Source organism: Amphibalanus amphitrite, unplaced genomic scaffold (assembly GCF_019059575.1).
Source record: "Amphibalanus amphitrite isolate SeventyFive unplaced genomic scaffold, NRLGWU_Aamphi_draft 000466F_arrow, whole genome shotgun sequence".
Classification (NCBI taxonomy): Eukaryota; Metazoa; Arthropoda; class Thecostraca; order Balanomorpha; family Balanidae; genus Amphibalanus; species Amphibalanus amphitrite.
Genome location: NW_024881960.1, coordinates 190,732 through 208,554, shown reverse-complemented (window position 1 = coordinate 208,554; position 17,823 = coordinate 190,732). Strand labels below are relative to the sequence as shown.

General features: G+C 50.5%; 1 protein-coding gene across 1 annotated transcript; it reads left to right on the top strand.

The window, feature by feature from the left end:
• Nucleotides 1-4,433: 4,433 nt before the first annotated feature.
• LOC122392022 (doublesex- and mab-3-related transcription factor 2-like) lies at nucleotides 4,434-17,345 on the top strand. The gene is made up of 6 exons (XM_043386439.1): nucleotides 4,434-4,506; nucleotides 6,487-6,725; nucleotides 10,465-10,604; nucleotides 13,563-13,711; nucleotides 13,763-13,901; nucleotides 17,125-17,345. The coding sequence occupies exons 1-6, from the start codon at nucleotides 4,486-4,488 to the stop codon at nucleotides 17,343-17,345; spliced, it is 909 nt and encodes a 302-aa protein (XP_043242374.1). The 5' UTR covers nucleotides 4,434-4,485.
• The last annotated feature ends 478 nt before the right edge of the window (nucleotides 17,346-17,823 follow it).

Here is a 17,823-nt window from a genome sequence, read left to right as displayed (position 1 = left end):
ATCCAGAAAGGCGTTTTCGACGCTGTAGGGGACATACCCCCCAAAAAAAGTGTCCAAAATCCAAAAACTCCTCGGATTTCGATTCCTTACGGACTTACTGCTGAACAGCATAAAGCAAAAAAATCCTGATAAAAGTGTTATTATTAGGAAACATAAGGTACGCTTTGTCTATTTCGGGCGATGCAGGAGCCAGGGGGAGGGGGAGTAAATATTTGCTTTAACCCGCGCCCCACTGGGGGGGGCTATTTATAGCCCCCCCCTCCCGTTTTTCTGCAATAACTTCCAAACCGCTTGACGTATCGACGCCAAACTTTCAGTACCTTTGGCTACATCAATTTGACACATTGTGTCAAAATTTGAACTTCGTACCTACCATAGGTCGGCCGGAAATGACGTCAGAGTGACGTCATGTTCGGCCGATTTCGACGCAAAACATTGAACCACGGCAATCGCTCCCAAGAGCTCAGTTTTTAAGCTAGATCCAATTTCTTTGCATGAGAGGACTCAGAATAGACTGCGCTATCAAACTGCTATCTCGGATTTTCGAAATTTTGAAAATTTCGAAAATTTGATATAATAAAATTCAAAATTTATATTTTTACATTTTTTTCAACAACTTTTTGACTTTTCGAAAAAACCGGAATATATGTGATAGAACGCATTATTATGACTAACTCTAGTAAGTTTTACCTAAATATCTTCAAAAATGGCCAAGTTATACGCATTATTGCAAAAAATTAACAATTATTAATTTTTCAAATCAATTTTTCAGCACGAATTTGACATCGTACGCCAATATAACTAGCACCATCGTGTTCCTGAGCTCAAACTGCATCCAATAGACACCTTTTTTGTTGAAAAATTTTAACTTCAAAATTTGACCTTTTTTGACCTGAAAGTGACCTGACCTGAGCTAAATTTGACTCAAAATGACCTCGAATGACACAGACGACATCAAATTCGAAATGTTTGGCCTAAATGGACCATAAAACATGTGTCACGTAACCGACGGATGATATAATATTTTCGTGACCTGTGATGACCTGACCTTGACCTGAAAATCAAAGTACAAGTTTGGTACCCTCAGAGTATCTAGAGCATCTGTTCACGAGTGTGTGAACCAAAAATGAGCCTGATCTGACTTGTAAGACGGCGGCCAGAGCCCAAAACGTGAAGAAGCCAAAATGCTAATAATTTTTACTTTGACCTGACCTGTGACGTCATCGGTGACCTCGAGGTCAATGAAATTAGGTTTCGCTCGACAGTTTTTGCGGGGCTATCAGACGCCGTTTGAATTTTGACGATCGGCCCAGTAGTTTCGGAGTTAGGAGGGGGGGGCTATGAATAGCCCCCCCCCCCCCCCAGTAGGGCGTGTTATACGCAGACCCCAGTGGGGCGCGGGTTAAATGCCCACTCCCTGGATCCGCCAGTGGACGATGTAACGCTTTTCGTATTGCTGTATTAGAAAAAAGCTCCAATGGGAAAAATTGTGCCATAACCCGATCGCATATCAGATGTTGAAGAACGGTGCCAAACCTTTTGAAGTAGGCGAGCGCTATTCTTTGCAATGAGGTAACTCGTTACCATTTCCTCTGTTCATTTTACGTTCGATTTCCGTTTAACCTTCCTTTAAAAAGTATTTCTGAGACAGATATCAACTGAAACTAGCTTACAGCGGGAGGAGACCGCTCAAACATTCAGAGACAGTCGATCGCATCTAAACCTATTGGGACAGCGATCCGCCAGAAACCCTCCCCAAGGCAAATAAGCAAATTCGACAAATAAGCTCACCGAGACGGGCTGTCTCGATGGGTTTATACAGTAAGCCTACAGCAAGGCTTAACTAAGGCCCAAACGCTCGTCAAGCTGGGAACGGAGGGTAAGGGAGCGCGGCGGCGGGCTGAGGTGAAGGAACGGTGGACTGGAACGAGAATCCAGAAGCTCTGGGTGGGGCGTTTCTTTATTAGGGCTTTAGGGTGTGCTGACTGCGGTAAGGTCCAAATTATCACACCAAATTTTGCCACGACATCTACCGGTTCAGGCACTCGAGAATCAGTGGCCAGTGATATCTGCAAAGACGAAGCATTTCCAACCCAGCTTCAGCCTGGTGTCAGGGCGCATCAGGTGGCTTTAATTACAGTTGCACATACCAAACGACCTCAGTGCAGCCAGTCTGTGGCCGAAACCATCCGGAACAGACTTCAACGAAAAGTGAGACAAGGTTAGTGCTATCGTTAAGTGCCATTATAGACTTGGGCCCCGTTGGCTTGACCCACTGGAAGGTGGTAGTTATCGGACGCTGCGGGGCATACTCATTTTTCCAAAATGCCTTAGATTTTGCTTTCGTGTTCATAGGCGGCGGAACGGGGAGGGCACCGGGGCACCGTGCCCCCCTTTGATTTTGGCATTTTAACGTTAGCCCTATGGGCGTTGCATGGAAAGAATGGGACCAAAAGTAGGCAGTGCCCCCCCCCCCTTAATTGAAGGTGTTCCGCCGCTACTGTTCGTGTTTGATGCTCTTTATTCTAAAGCCAGCCTTTAGACAGAGGGGGGGGGGGCACTAATGATCAGTGCCCTAACCCTCAAAAGTTTCCATCATTAATTTTTGTTTTTTTAATAGTGAAAACTGAAATAAAGCGGATACTGAACTGTGAAAATCCAGTTTTAACACTGGCCCCACACAAGCATCCGAATGCCCAAAGCAGATCTCTGATGACTGGCCTTTGGGTGTGATACCATACCGTCAACCGTGCATTGGTCAATGTGGTCAATGTGTACGACCTCGGCGTTTACCATTTTATGCGCTGGAAACTGTTGCGCTTGAAAAAAAACAGGGGAGTGGCTTATTATGAGCGCTCATCAGTCCTAACTACCCGCAAGCGAATGGCTAGCCCTTCCGTCTCCGATCGCTTGCAATTTGGCATTTATGTAGGTACAAAATAGCGGCAAACGACCACTGAAGGTATGAGTTGCGTCTCTTGCACACTTAAAATATCTCTAAATCGAATCTAAAAAGACAAAAAAGTTGACGTAATGACATGATGTGGAAAGTGAAAATGATACCTAGGTATTGATGGAAATTTATGGACTTAGGTACGCTACAAGAAGATTGAATTGGTCAACCAATTCAAATTCAATCTACTTGTGGAGTAAGTCTATAGATTTTCATCAATAGTTGCCACTTACCATTGAAGTTACTTGCTATCATGTTGATTTTATACATAAGAACCTCATTCATTTTATTTGTATGACATGTTTGAATGCAATTTTCTCAATAAGTGAAGAAAAATGTTGGTAGTGCTCAACAACACATTGGTAGTGCTCAGCTAAACATTGGTAGTGCTCGGGCACTCCCAGGCCTATACAAAACGACGCCCCTGCAAAAAATGATATAAAGCGGAAATGGTTTGCATTTACACATATTCAAAAGGCACCGTTAATTGGACAAACTGTAGGAGCGCATAGCTGCAATATCAGGTTATGGAAATTTTCCTCGTGTTTAGGGCACAAATTATGGAGGGGCAAGAATATACGTTTGCCCCTCCTCCAAAAGTTTCTTAGGGGACGATGCCTCCTCTGCCACCCCGTATCTGTCGCCCCTGTAAGCGGTTCCTGAAGGCCTGGGTTGCCGCTGCGTCACGTTGACGTTAATGCCTCCAAAACTAGGTTGAAGAGAGGAAAACTTCAATTGAACGCGAACGCTTGCCATTTAAGAAAGGCAACGTATGAAAGTATATGAGCATCTGGTTACATCTTCAGATGATCGAACAGAATAATCAGGTATATGGTTTCTTGTTTAAGCTTTGTCACAAATTATGGGGGGGGGGCAAAAAGATACTTTTGCCCCCCCCCCCACGATACGATTTTGCCAGGGGGGGCAGCTGCCCCCTGCCCCCCCCCCCCCCGAATCCGCCGCCCCTGCAACAAAGCTTTCCATGGATGCCCTTTTCGATTGACAGATTGCACGCAGCAGCTTCATTAAACCTGCAGAGCAGCTTTCGAATGGCCCCGTCCCATGTATCGAGTGAAATGCTGGCTGAAAGTACTGGCTTATTTTTTAGCTCCAGATGTTTCAACTCGGCAGTACGGTTGTTTTGTGTAATATTGTTGTTCGCGGTATTCTCTGGCTGACTCTCCGGGCGCGAAGTGCTCCATTTTGTGTCGGCTCGTTAGCGGAGCTGTCCGCCGGCTCGTCGGCCGGTGTTTCCGACCGTCGACCTGCGGCGGGCAGGTGCCAGTGTCCGGTGACACCTCCGGCCGGCGGGGGGCGCTGTCACACGGCGCGATTTGGCACCACCAGCGGTGATTAGCGCACCGCTCACCATTGGTCGGTGTCGGCTGAGGCCCCGCCCACCGCTCGACGGCCGGCCAATGAGGTGCTGCGCTCCGGAGCGGGTTGTCCGACCATGGGACCGGCAGAACCCTTAGGTCAATTTGTGGGAGAGGACGGTGACGGTGGGCGTCGGCACTGCAGTGGAAGCTGACATGGCACCAGAGAATAGCAAGGTGAGTCACACAGCATTAACCCGCGCCCCACTGGGGGGGGGGCTATTTATAGCCCCCCCTCCCGTTTTTCTGCAATAACTTCCAAACCGCTTGACGTATTGACGCCAAACTTTCAGTACCTTTGGCTGCATCAATTTGACACCTGGTGTGAAAATTTAAACTTCGTACCTACCATAGGTCGGCCGGAAATGACGTCAGAGTGACGTCATGTTCGGCCGATTTCGACGCAAAACATTGAACCACGGCAATCGCTCCCAAGAGCTCAGTTTTTAAGCTAGATCCAATTTCTTTGCATGAGAGGTCTCAGAATAGACTGCGCTATCAAACTGCTATCTCGGATTTTCGAAATTTTGAAAATTTCGAAAATTTTATATAATAAAATTAAAAATTTATATTTTTACATTTTTTTCAAAAAAATTTTGACTTTTCGAAAAAACCGGAATATATGTGATAGAACGCATTATTATGACTAACTCTAGCAAGTTTTAGCTAAATATCTTCAAAAATGGCCAAGTTATACGCATTATTGCAAAAAATTAACAATTATTAATTTTTCAAATCAATTTTTCAGCACCAATTTGACATCGTACGCCAATATAAATAGCACCATCGTGTTCCTGAGCTCAAACTGCATCCAATAGACACCTTTTTTGTTTAAAAATGTTAACCTCAAAATTTTACCTTTTTTGACCTGAAAGTGACCTGACCTGAGCTAAATTTGACTCAAAATGACCTCGAATGACAAAGACGACATCAAATTCGAAATGTTTGGCCTAAATGGACCATAAAACATGTGTCACGTGACCGACGGATGATATAATATTTTCGTGACCTGTGATGACCTGACCTTGACCTGAAAATCAAAGTACAAGTTTGGTACCCTCAGGGTATCTAGAGCATCTGTTCACGAGTGTGTGAACCAAAAATGAGCCTGATCTGACTTGTAAGACGGCGGCCAGAGCCCAAAACGTGAAGAAGCCAAAATGCTAATAATTTTTACTTTGACCTGACCTGTGACGTCATCGGTGACCTCGAGGTCAATGAAATTAGGTTTCGCTCGACAATTTTTCCGGGGCTATCAGACGCCGTTTGAATTTTGACGATCGTCCCAGTAGTTTCGGAGTTAGGAGGGGGGGCTATGAATAGCCCCCCCCCCCCAGTAGGGCGTGTTATACGCAGACCCCAGTGGGGCGCGGGTTAAAAAAGTAGCAATACTGCATTATTTAAGCAATGATTAATATGCATTGTGTTGAATTGTCCAGGCAGCGCTAGAACAGTTACCTATGCATCTTAGGAAACAAATCTCGGATATAAGCAGTTCTAGCTTCCTATTGGCAAACATGAGCTTTTGCCAGCTTTTATCATGAACCCTCCCTCGACTAATTCGTCCCCTTTCTCGAGCGGCCTTAGCCCTTTCATCCTGCGCTCGTTTGCCGCTCACCAATGACAACACCTTATTAACTCGCGGGCTGAGGTAGATATGAACTTGCATGCAAGTAGCAACTTGCGTGAGTCACTGTAAGAGATTCATGAGGTAAAATGATTCTTGAGGAAGGTCAAGAGGAATTATTAATTATCAATGTGGAGGGTCGAGGAGGAAGGGGGCGATGATGGTATTTAAAAGTGCCGAACCGAATGGTAATAAATTTCAGAGGGTCAAGACTGAGATTGAACATTAGGAAGAAAGCATCTCGGGACTATTTCGACAAAACGTAATGCCGAGGGCCCAGGGGTAAGAGAATGCAGTTTGTTTTGAAAATGTATATCCTTGTAGCACCGTTGGTCATGCAATATGAATACTGCAACACAGCAGTGACACTAATGACCGCATTAGGAGAGGCTAAATGGGTAAACTTGCCGGGTAGAGCCACCCATTTCGGAGCTGCCTCATTGAGTGTTATGCCTCTGCAGCCGGTAGTCATCCAGTAGAGCTTGCTCAGTGAGTGTGTTGTCTACATAGTTTTGTCGTCGCTGTTTCAGAGTGTGTCCGCCGCGGCGGGGTCCGCTGGGGAGGCGGCGACCTCAGAGACCCCGGAACCGACGGCCGCCCGCCGGCGCTCCCTGCGCACGCCCAAATGTGCCCGCTGCAGGAACCACGGCGTTGTGTCGTGCCTCAAAGGCCACAAGAGGCTGTGCCGCTGGAAGGACTGCCAGTGCGCCTCGTGCCTGCTGGTGATGGAGCGTCAGCGGGTGATGGCCGCTCAGGTGGCCCTGCGCAGGTCAGTCGATCTCCCCCCCTCCCCACACACACACACCTTCAGCGGTCTCCCCGAATGGGGTGGCCCTACGCAGGTCAGTCAGGGCGACACCAGCCAGTCAGCCGCCCCTTCTCAGAGCGGGGGTCAGTCATCCCTCCAACAGTGTATGGTCAGTCGCCTCGAGGAAATTTTCGGGCAGGAGGTAGTGACGTCAGGATAGGTATATGAAAATCCACCATCGAAAATCAAAACACGATTTTACAGAGGCTCTTTTATGCTTCCCCATCCGTATAATGATAAGTTTTTGCTGTTGCGCCAGGTTATACCGGCATGGTAAACTATGGGTATGCAATTTATTGGTTTAATTTGTTGTAAATGGATATTTGATTCAAATTCCGTTTTCCGCAGACCGTTTGTCCAATACAATTTAAATTCTGAACCATGGAAAAGGTAAATGCATCCGATGAATTTTTGACATTTGATCAAGGATTGTAGATAATGGATATAGCAATTAGCACGGTTAGCATCAACATCTTTTCCGAAGATCAGTGTGGTATGTATAGTCGACTACAGAATGAGGTTCCACTTTTCACAGGCAATTATTTGCCTGGAGTGGTAGGCTGTGCCGCATCACACGGGCTGAGTTCACAAATTATAGCTTTGTCCCAATGCTCACAATCGACACGCTTAATTGCGTGATAAACGGCACAACTTAGCGCTCCGGTCAACTGATAGCTTCTGAGGGGTGGAACATCATTCTGCAGTCGACTATACTACATGAACTCAATTGATGTACATAATTCGTGATAATGGACTCATTTTTTTAATTCAGAATTAAAACGATATTTTGGAGCACCATAAGAAACACTTTACAAAAGACGCGCAGATCCACTTTCTCCCTTTGACTCCCTCCGAAACTAGAAACGAGACTCCGAATCTCGCAACGAAACTCCCTTCGAAACTCCCTCAGTTTCGAAGGGGGATCCTGCAAAATTGACCTGAGTTCTGAACCAAAGTCGACTATGTATAAAATATGATAGGTAAATGTCTTTCATATATCTTATCCTGTAATCAATCATCAAATGCTCTGAGGCAATCGTTCCGTGCACTTAATCAGAGCAACTACACATAAGGCTGCTTTACCTATTCCGCACCACGTAGGCCATTTTCAGACACTGCCCGCCCTATATGGACAAGGAAGGGACTTTAGGCACCCATTCTATCTCCGATCATTTTGTGGATCATTGATCAAGGTGGATCAATTTTCAAAATTCAAGCGGACTAATGGATAATCTCGACTTCCGACAAAGATCTATCTAGCCAAGTAGTTATTTGACCTCAGTGCTACCACTGACAAATTTTCCCCTTTTCCCTCGCAGCGGTACCGATAAATCAATCAATCAATCAATCAATCAATGTAACTTCAAATCTTTCTGTTACATAGTGTTTTATACATACCTACCTAAACAACTTAACGGGGACGTAAGACGGAGTAAAAAGTGATCACAGCTGAAATGCGCACACGGTTTGCTGAAAATATATTTCAAAAAGTTTTAGGGTTCGTGTCTCGTGAAAAATAGGTAAAAGTAGAGTCTTGAAATCCTGGTACCTTTTTGTTAAAAACAGCTTTCACAGAAGGGCTGAAGGGCAAAAATTGTATCCAGCTACCCTTTCACAGAAGGGTAGCTGGATACAATTTTTTGTCGAATGCGTCCATAATAGTCATTGTCTATGATTGAGGTCGCTGCGATCCAAATACTGGCGGCCTGGCGGTCAGATGCATTTTTATTTCACACGAAATCCGTGGAATACTGCGTGCTCATAAGGGAACGCGATGGCCCCGGTGTTAGAGGATTCACTGCGATAGCTAAGATTTGTGTCTATTGCAATTTACTCTGGAGGCATACCTCAAACTCCAAACAAAAGAAAACCGTTACTCAGCGATCGTAAATTAGCGAAAAAGAAACTGTGATGACCGTATTGTTTAGCTTGAACCCAGTTCGCGCAGCTGTTGGAAGAGAAGCACAGATGGAAACATTCTCCTCTGTCTGCCACGTTTGTGAAGTCTGCAGTTTCTGAGCCGGAGGGGTTCGACTATATTCAGCGAATGGCCGGCTCAGCTGTCTGTGCGACGATCTACCTTGGATGGGGGGGGGGCTGGGGGCCACCTGTCCCCCCAGCCCCCTGACGCCGGCAGAGGCGCTCGCAGCTCGCCCAATTGTATCTATTGTCGGCCCAAATAAACAGGCGGCGTGCCGCGCACGGCGCCCACCAGTCGTTACTCCTGACCAAGTGGCAACAGCAGTTGGACGGCCGCTCGTCACCGGCTGGGCCGGGATAAACACGCGAATTTACGGCGGCGCGGCCGCTCTCGGGCGACGACACAGCCCAGCCGGCGGCGCTCGGCGCGGCCCGTGCCGGCGCGGCCTCTGTTGACACAGACCGTCAGCCGGCCCAGAAAGAAGCCGGCCATTGAGGCGCCGGTGCCCGGTAGATAAGTGGCGCCGTCGGAGCGGTGAGCTCGCCCAGCTGGCGGAGGACCACCCGCGCCGGCCCGCTAAAAACCGGCCCGCCGCCGGCCGGAGAGCGGTGCCGACTGAGAGAGCGGAACCGGATACACGGCATCGGCGCAGAGCAGCGCCTGGAAGGTAGCGAGACGAACAACAACGCCACAGATCGGCAACAGGCAGAATTACATACTCGGTACGATCCACCGAACCGACGAAAGAAAAGTCTTCTAGACACAATGATCCTCGTCTGCCTTCAACAAAGCAACTCGTGCCTGATGTGACAATGCAAACTAGAACAACTGCGCCACCCATCCGGCTGTCACACAGTTGTGCAACTGGGGTCGTTTTTGTCTGACCGTTGATTGGTTGTGTTCGGAACCCCTGCGACGCTGGATCGACGACAGCTGTGTCTTGCGACTCGGAAATAGTCGCACCGCAGATCCTGTCAGCGATGCGGGACAGCAGACCGGAACCCCAGGAATGCTGTCTCTGGTGGGACCCACCGCACGCAGGGATGGCTCCATTGGCTGTGGTGGGACCCAACGCACATGGGGAGATACATAGGCGCTTGTGGAAATCCCGGCCAACCACACAGCCAACAGGTTGATGTGCAAACTGTGGTAGAAGAGCTCCTATCCCATTGGGAAATTATGTGCGCTGGGAGTTGGGACCACTCCACAGAAATTTAATGCAGGACATGGTCAGTTTTCAATGAGGATTTACTACATGTAGTGTCAGTGACAATTGTTTCGTCATACTTTACCATGCAGCCATCGACCAACTAGCGATCGTTAGGACCACCGTGAGTGTGTGTCGGGCGGTGCCAACTCAAACTGCGCCAGGTGACCGTCGTCTGCCGGTGGGTCGATGCCGCAGAGTTGCAGCGTCTTGTCGTGTGGCGCCGATCACAGCGGGAGGGACGGAACGCTCTGTCACACTCGACAGCCGAGCCGATTGTTGACGCATAGTTTTTAGCTGACGACAAGAAAAACATTGGGATGAGCGAGCGGAGAACAACACTAGCTTTTTATGGTTTGTTTAGAACTCGTGATTGAGACAGAGAAGAAAGAGGAATAGAATTAACGTTTTAAAATATGCAACGAAGTATAAATGTTTAAGTGCGCTAGTAGATCCAGAAAGGTTATTTGCTGTGCCTATGTTGCTGTCAGGAGCGGACGCTGTATCTGTATCTGTGGTTTGTGCGTCTGTGTTTCTGTCATCATGTGACGCCTATCCCGTCTCTGCTTCAGACACCAGTCGGCCGAGCTGGCCGGCGCCGGCTCCGACCGAAGACCGCGCACCTCACAGGCCCTGGTGGCGCAGCGAAAACTCTACCACAACCACCTGAGGACACTCAAAGAGAGCACTCTGGCCCGGGACCTCCTCCAGAGTGAGTACCGTGGTCCGCGGTTGGGGCACGATGAGACGCTCTTCAACTGAGTATCACATACTTAACAGTCAGTACGTTGAGGGATGCTCTGCTCCGTTTGTATTAGACTCACCGATTGGTTCGACCCTTAACCACAACCGACAGGAGTTCAGCCGTGCATCAAATCTTTTACCAGCCTCCGGCTTGTCCATGCCTCATCAAAGACTTTGCTGAGTGAGAAACACGTGAGAAATTTTCATTGAAAGCACTTGGTCTGCTTTTCATCGGCGCGCCGGCGGTCGGCGACTGCAGGGTAGGCAACCCGCACAACACGCGCCTGCGAGTAAGCAGCCCGCATAGCACGCGCCTGCGGGTAGGCAACCCGCATTGCACAGAATCCTCCGAAGAGCTGAATGCTGACGTGCATCCAGCGTCCCGCGACCGTATTTCTTATCTACTAACCAGCAAGTTTTGTGAAGAAGACCAAAGACTTGCAAGATGTGCATAGTTTGTTGCAATATGTGGGTTGGTTATGTCCCGTAAATTGCGGTTGATTCTTCCCAATAACAACGTACCAATGTACTCCCTCGAACTCAATCGATGAAGCAATCCGCGTGCTGCCTTTTTAGGTTACCTTTTACATGAATTACTGAATAATGTTTTTTGGTTGGTTCTTATTAGCCGTTTTCACGACAGGCTATCTAGCGAATGCACCTATGCAATTTGACCAAATCTGCACGAAATCTCTTACAGCAAATATCTTCATATCATGAATTTATTTCAGTGTTCTAATCAATGATAATGTCTGATAATTTGACAAAAACCCAAGCTGATAGCAACTAAGAAACATAGTGAACACTGAACTCTCTTTGACCGAATCTGCACCTAATGCTCACCAAATGTGTACCAGATGGCCGTCGTGAAAACGGTTATTGAGCCGCCTTCTTGTTGCCTTCTTGACACTCAGAAGTCAGTGGCTGGTGAGAATATATGCACGTTGCGTTCATACTTAATACGCAAAATACCACCGTCTAACGGGCACGAACGTACCTATACCGAAAGGTCATGTTGCTCATTGTTATTTGTTTGCTACTCGGAGACAGTACCGTTATCGTAATCCACAAGATCATCATCCAACAATTACACGGCGGTGCAGTCAGCCGCCTGTTCTTGCCCAATTCACGACGCTGCATCAGTTCGCCTTGTTGGGACAAACTGCATCGCATTTCGGTGGATTCCCGCTTGTCGGCGGGACAGTCAGCGTGGCGGATGTGCCGCGGTACCGGCGAGGGGAGGCGCACGATCCCCAGGACAGCGACGTTCCTGACGCGCCTCCACCGGGCCCCCTCCGATCATGTTAGCTAGACGATGGGGAACGCACTCAACATCCTTCCGGTGAAATATGCGCCTCTCACGAGCCAGACACAGTGGGTGAGGGTTGAGACACAGTGACAGATATTAATGGGAAGACCGTGGAGTCCTGGCCGGTGGCGCTGGCACTGTCCTCAAGAATCCTGCTCTTCGGTGTCGTTGGAACAGTCACGTTTACATCGTTTTGTATCACTGACCGCACAGTTCCAATTTGTTTGAGAGTCCAATTCTCAGTCTCCCAGTTCTCCATTTCTTTAGTTTGCCTGTCACAAGAGACTGTGACTGACGACACCGCAATGAAAGGTGCCTTCAGTGGCCTCACTCCGGCTGGCATCCGAACTCGCCGCCAGCGGGGAGGCATCAAAGCACGACCAACAGACGACGACATCGGTGTCAGAATAGCCGCCGCCGCCGCCTACTTCGGGTTAAACGACCCGGAACGGCCGACGCCGGAACAGAGACGTCCGTTGTGGTGACGCGCTGATGACCGGTCGGTCGGCGCGTGCCACCGCCGCTGATGAGAGGCGCCGCCGCCGGCCGGCGACACGCCGAGTGAGGCCGGAGACACACCGTCCTGAGACCGTCCTGTCCTCCCCGACACCGGCGGCCGGCTGTAGGCCGCGCCCGCTAATCACCTCACCTAATATATCGCCCTCGGAAACGGGGCGACACTTCAGCCGCGCGGGGCGACACTTCAGCCGCGCGGGGCGACACTCAGCCTCGCGGGCCGGCCGGAGGGGGCCGCCGCGACTGGGGGACTCGGACAGAGACGTCAGAACGTCTGGCGGTCCCCAGACGGCGACGGGAAACCGGCGGGCCCAGACGGGGTGACGGCGAGACTCGGAATGCGTCTCCAGTTTCCACAATATGACAGTAGGGGAGCGGGGGATGGACCCGGCGAAATGCGAATCGGTGGTGGCAAGCGCCTGACGTACCGTGCGTTTGCCGTTTACCCTAACGCTCAGCGCGTCGGGTTAGAAGAAGTCTGTTTGAAGAAGTCTGCTCAGTTAGAAAACATTTTTTTTCAAATTATGTATTTATTTAAAAGAGTTAAAAATTTGTTGTTCCCTGCAATAACCACGGAACAGCTCTCCATTAAAACAATACGCATGTAGACTAGAGGTCTGCTTTGTCCTTCATATGCAACTTCCATGAACGCTCTGGACGCGGTGGACGCCTGGATACGCCTGTTCAGTATATGCATCGAATATATATATTCCATTGACCATTGTCATTCTTCGCTTGAAAATACAACGATACGATCCTATTATCCCTGTCTTCATGGGATCGTCTCGCTGATCAGTTTTGTCCGTTCTTCACAAATACCTGTCTCATTGACCAGTGACCAATCTTCTTACTATTAAAGTGAGACCGATTAAAACTAATGTTCAGTGGTAAAATTGATACCGTGTGACCTCCGAAATGTGTCGTGTGACCTTCGTGACATCGTGAATCTGTCTTGTGACCGTGACCTCAGATATATGACCCGTTTGAACTAAGAGATATGACCTGCTTGACATCAAAAGATAGGTATTGTAACCTATGTGACCTCAGGTCTGTTTCTCTGTGTGTGATACGACCTGACACTACTGCCTTTCTCTCACCCAGGCTACCGTTCCCGACTGGGTCGCCTACTCCCCGGCCAGGAGCGCTGCGGTCAGCTACAGGTACCCATGTCCGACAAACTGCGGAGGCGCCGCGCCCTGGCCGACTCCCAGCTGGAGGCTGCCGCTCTCCGAGAGGAATACGAGAATATGGTGCGTCGCGCCGCGCCCCCTCCGCCCCCTCCGCCACCGCCGCCGGCACAGCTGGCGGCGGACGGCGCGCTAGCGCGTCTGGCGCGTCTGCTGCCGCTGCGCCCCCTGCCGCTGCTGCAGGCCGCTCTACAGCCACTGTACCTAGCACCCACCCTGCAGCAGCTCAGCCTGGGACCGCGGCCCGACTTCGGCAGGTCGCTGCTGCTCCCTGCCGAGCCGGCCTGTCCTCAGCTGGTCAACTCACCGGGCTCAGCGTGCTCACAGCTCACCAGCTCACCGGGCTCTGCCTGCTCACAGCCACTGAGCCTCTCCCCTGGAGCTGATCCGGCCCGTACTCCATCACCGGCCTGGGAGAGCTCCGGCTCATCAGCAGAGGACAGGAGTCGCCCATATCCCCCGACGTCCGCTGGCTGCGGCGCTCACCAGCGCTCAGCGTTCGCACAGCCCCTGGCGGCCGGGTCGGAACCTGTAGTTGGGGCGCCGGCCAGCTCAGCCAGTGTAGATGACGCCACGGTAGGCGGCGAAAAGCGAGGTGGCCTGTCGTTCTCTGTCGCTCGCCTGCTGGGACCGATGTGAAGGGCTGGCTCGTCGGCAATATGTGAGCGTGGTCAGTATGTGGTCGTGATATGCAATCCCTTCTTAGGCAGCTTTGGAGCTGCGAGATGTGTATGTGAAATCAGAAATGTATGACATGCCTGCTTATGTGCCGTGACCCTGTATTTTCATATAGGACCCTTCCCTTGGTGCTGATATTAAACATGTTTGACAGGAACAAACACCCAATGTATTAGGCTGCCATTGCTCGACAGCAGATACCCACTATCCTCGACATCCTCGGACAACATCATTAGTTGTGACTTGTGGATTTGCAATGTCAAAGGAAACCTCCCCGTCGTAACCAAACGAAATATAATATGAGTGGATTTTGTTGATTCGGCTTTTGATGAAAGGCGAGAAATCACAGAGTGTTCCTTCAAGATGAATACGGCTGCGAACTGTATTTCTATGTGGAGGGCGGGCATGGGTTAAGACAAAACGATCGGCCCGTACCTATGCCTAGTCAGGTGAATAGCAAGACAACGAGCATCAAGACCGATATTTCAGGAATGCACAGCCGCGGGCCCGCGAGGAATGAACTCCTAAACCAGAGACAGACAAGCGAGTCGCGCTTTTATTTTCAACTCAACGAGGCTTATGCTGACCCTAAGAGAGACCCTCTTTACTTCTTTTCCTGTTAGCGGTCACATTCCAGCCACTAGCCAGGAGTTCCTACAATAAGAAAGATAAAGCAATTAAACGAATGATGCCGAGGATTAAAAAGACGGCGGTGCTAAGAAACGGTTCGCGTCACCCATCATGCTATTTCGCAATAGGCTCGTCGGTTATAGGGTGTCACGATGTTCCAAGCTTACGGAGGTCGCGTGGTCAAACGTAGGGGAAGGTGGGGTAAGACGGACCAGCTAAGGTTTGAGGCCGCATATCTTCCTACACTGCTCTCGTAATTCATATTATTTATAGTCTTCGGAATGCTCAATCCTTCCTCTGTTGATATGTGTAAAGACTAAATTTCAAATTAAAGACATCTAGGTGGTGGATGCTCTTAAAGAGGGACATGTCAAAAACTCAGACAAGAAAAAACGTGGGGTAAGACGGACCACCCAGCAGTGCCTGCTATCCGTTCATGTGTGTTACACTTCTGCTCTGTACTCTTGTAAGAAAAAGTAACCAGAATGGTAAAATAACAAAATGAGCCTTTATTCTTTACTCATGTGTGATGGAAGTGCAGCCAAAAGCTGGGAAAATGTGTGTTGATTGTCGTTTGGCATGAATGCATGCTAACTGAGCACTTGCATGCATGGCTCACATGCAACAAAGACTCCTTCCTGAAAAATTAGCTTACTTAAACTAGTGTCAATGTTTTGGAAAAGAACTTTCCATATGCAGGGTACAATGGACCACCACAGGGTAAGATGGACCACAGTGGTCCGTCTTGCCCCAAATCTAAATTCTGTCATTATCATGACGTATATGTCAAATAGCCCAACATTGCAAAACCTTGCCTTTCCTAAAGTGTGACTAAAACTAAGTTTATAACTTTGTTCTTCACAGTTAAGTGCAAAATAGAAACTAATCATGCAAGAAAGGCGCCGTAATTGAATCACCCGTAGACCTCTTATATTAGATCGGTTTGACGAAAAACAACATTTTTCTCAATAACTCAAAAGCTATGCATCCTAGCAGCATGAGCTCAAGGTGGCCATTGTTACGAAGGAAAACAAACATAGTGAGTGCATAAAGCAGTAGATACCAGCAGCGGTTCAGCCGGGAGGGCTGGTGGACCGTCTTGCCCCGCTGGGCCGTCTTACCCCACCTTCCCCTACTCGTACATACAGTCGCCGTGCACGGCAATGCGCGTGGCAGATCACACAACATTGATTGCATAAATGGCTTTATTGCCATGTCAGTCAAGACAGCCCATATTCAGCTCTATTGTCTACCATCGCCGGTGAGGACGGAACTAGCGGTTACCGCGTCAGCCGAGTGCTCGGTTAATGTCCTGACGCGCCACCAACAAAGGGCGGCCGTCGCCAGCGCCGGCGTGACCATGTTTCCAGATCAGTAAGCCAGCGAGTGTCGGAGCGCTGTGCCATATTCGGGACGCGCCGGGCCGGACGGTTTCTCCTGGCCGCTCCAGATCCGACGCGCGATGTGGGCCGACGGGCGGTCAGGTGCAGCGACCGACGGGTGAGGGCCGGCCGGCCGCCGACCCACCCACCCCAACAGTTAGCAGTGGGAGCAACCATCACCGGCCGGCCACCGACCCGCCCACCACCACCACCGACCGACGGGTGGGGGCGGGGGTGGGGGACCGGCTGCCTACCTGTCTATCGCTGGACACCGCCTTCACTCATCCCAAGGGCCAGCACAACCGGCACCGGCCACGGACACCCGCCCCGGTCACCAACCCACCCAGCATAACCCCCACCACCCACCGACCCACCGACCCACCCACCACCGACCGGCGGGTGGGGGCGGGGGAGGGGGTAGTTGGCTGCCGACCGTCCATCGCTGGACACCGCTCACTCACTCATCCCAAGGGCCAGCACAACCAGCACCGGCCACGGACACCCGCCCCGGTCACTAACCCACCCAGCATAACCACCACCGCCCACCGACCCACCGACCCACCGACCCGCCCAGCACTGCCCACCGACCCGTCCACCACACCGGTCACTGACCCGCCCACCACCGCCCACCGCCCACCACCCACCAGTGCAACGGCCACTAACCCACCCAGCACGGACAAAAGTTCAGTCACCGCCAGAATAGCCACCACCTGCTACCGACCCGCCCACCCGGCACCCACCACCTTCTACCGAACCGCCCACGACACCTGCCGCCGACCTGCCCAGCCAGCACCTTCTACCGACCCACCCAACCACCTTCCAACGACCCGCCCACGACACCGGCCGCCGACCTGCTCACCACCTTCTACCAACCCGCCCACCCACAACCTTCAAACGACCCGCCCACCCAACACCTGCTACCGACCCGCCCACCCATCACCTTCTACCGACCCGCCCACCCATCACCTTCCAAAGACCTGCCCACCCACCGCCTTCTACCGACCTGACCACCAACCACCTTCTACCGACCCACCCACGACACCGGCTGCCGACCTGCTCACCACCAGTCACTGACCTGCTCACCGCCCACCGCTGCCTACTGCATAGCTCGCACCCCAAACAACATCCACCACCACTGGCCCTCCCATTACCGCGGGACGGTCACCCGATTAACCTACCCACTGTCACCGACCATCTCACCTACTGCCGGTCTTATCCTACCCTCTTCATTTGGGGTCAATAACTGGTCCACTGACCCACCCAACGTTTGAGAATCTGTCTGTCACCCCTGAGTCCTGTTTCACTTGGACTATCACTTGGACGGTGGTATGTCTATTCTCTGGAGCGATTTTAGTTCAGTGACGGGCATCTACGCTTAGGCTTCCTGGAGGTATGAGACGTCAAGCCAGTTGGAGTTTACATGTTGTCGTTTACCTTGACTTCTATGATAAGTCACATTTCCACCCAGCTGGATGTTCCGGGTGG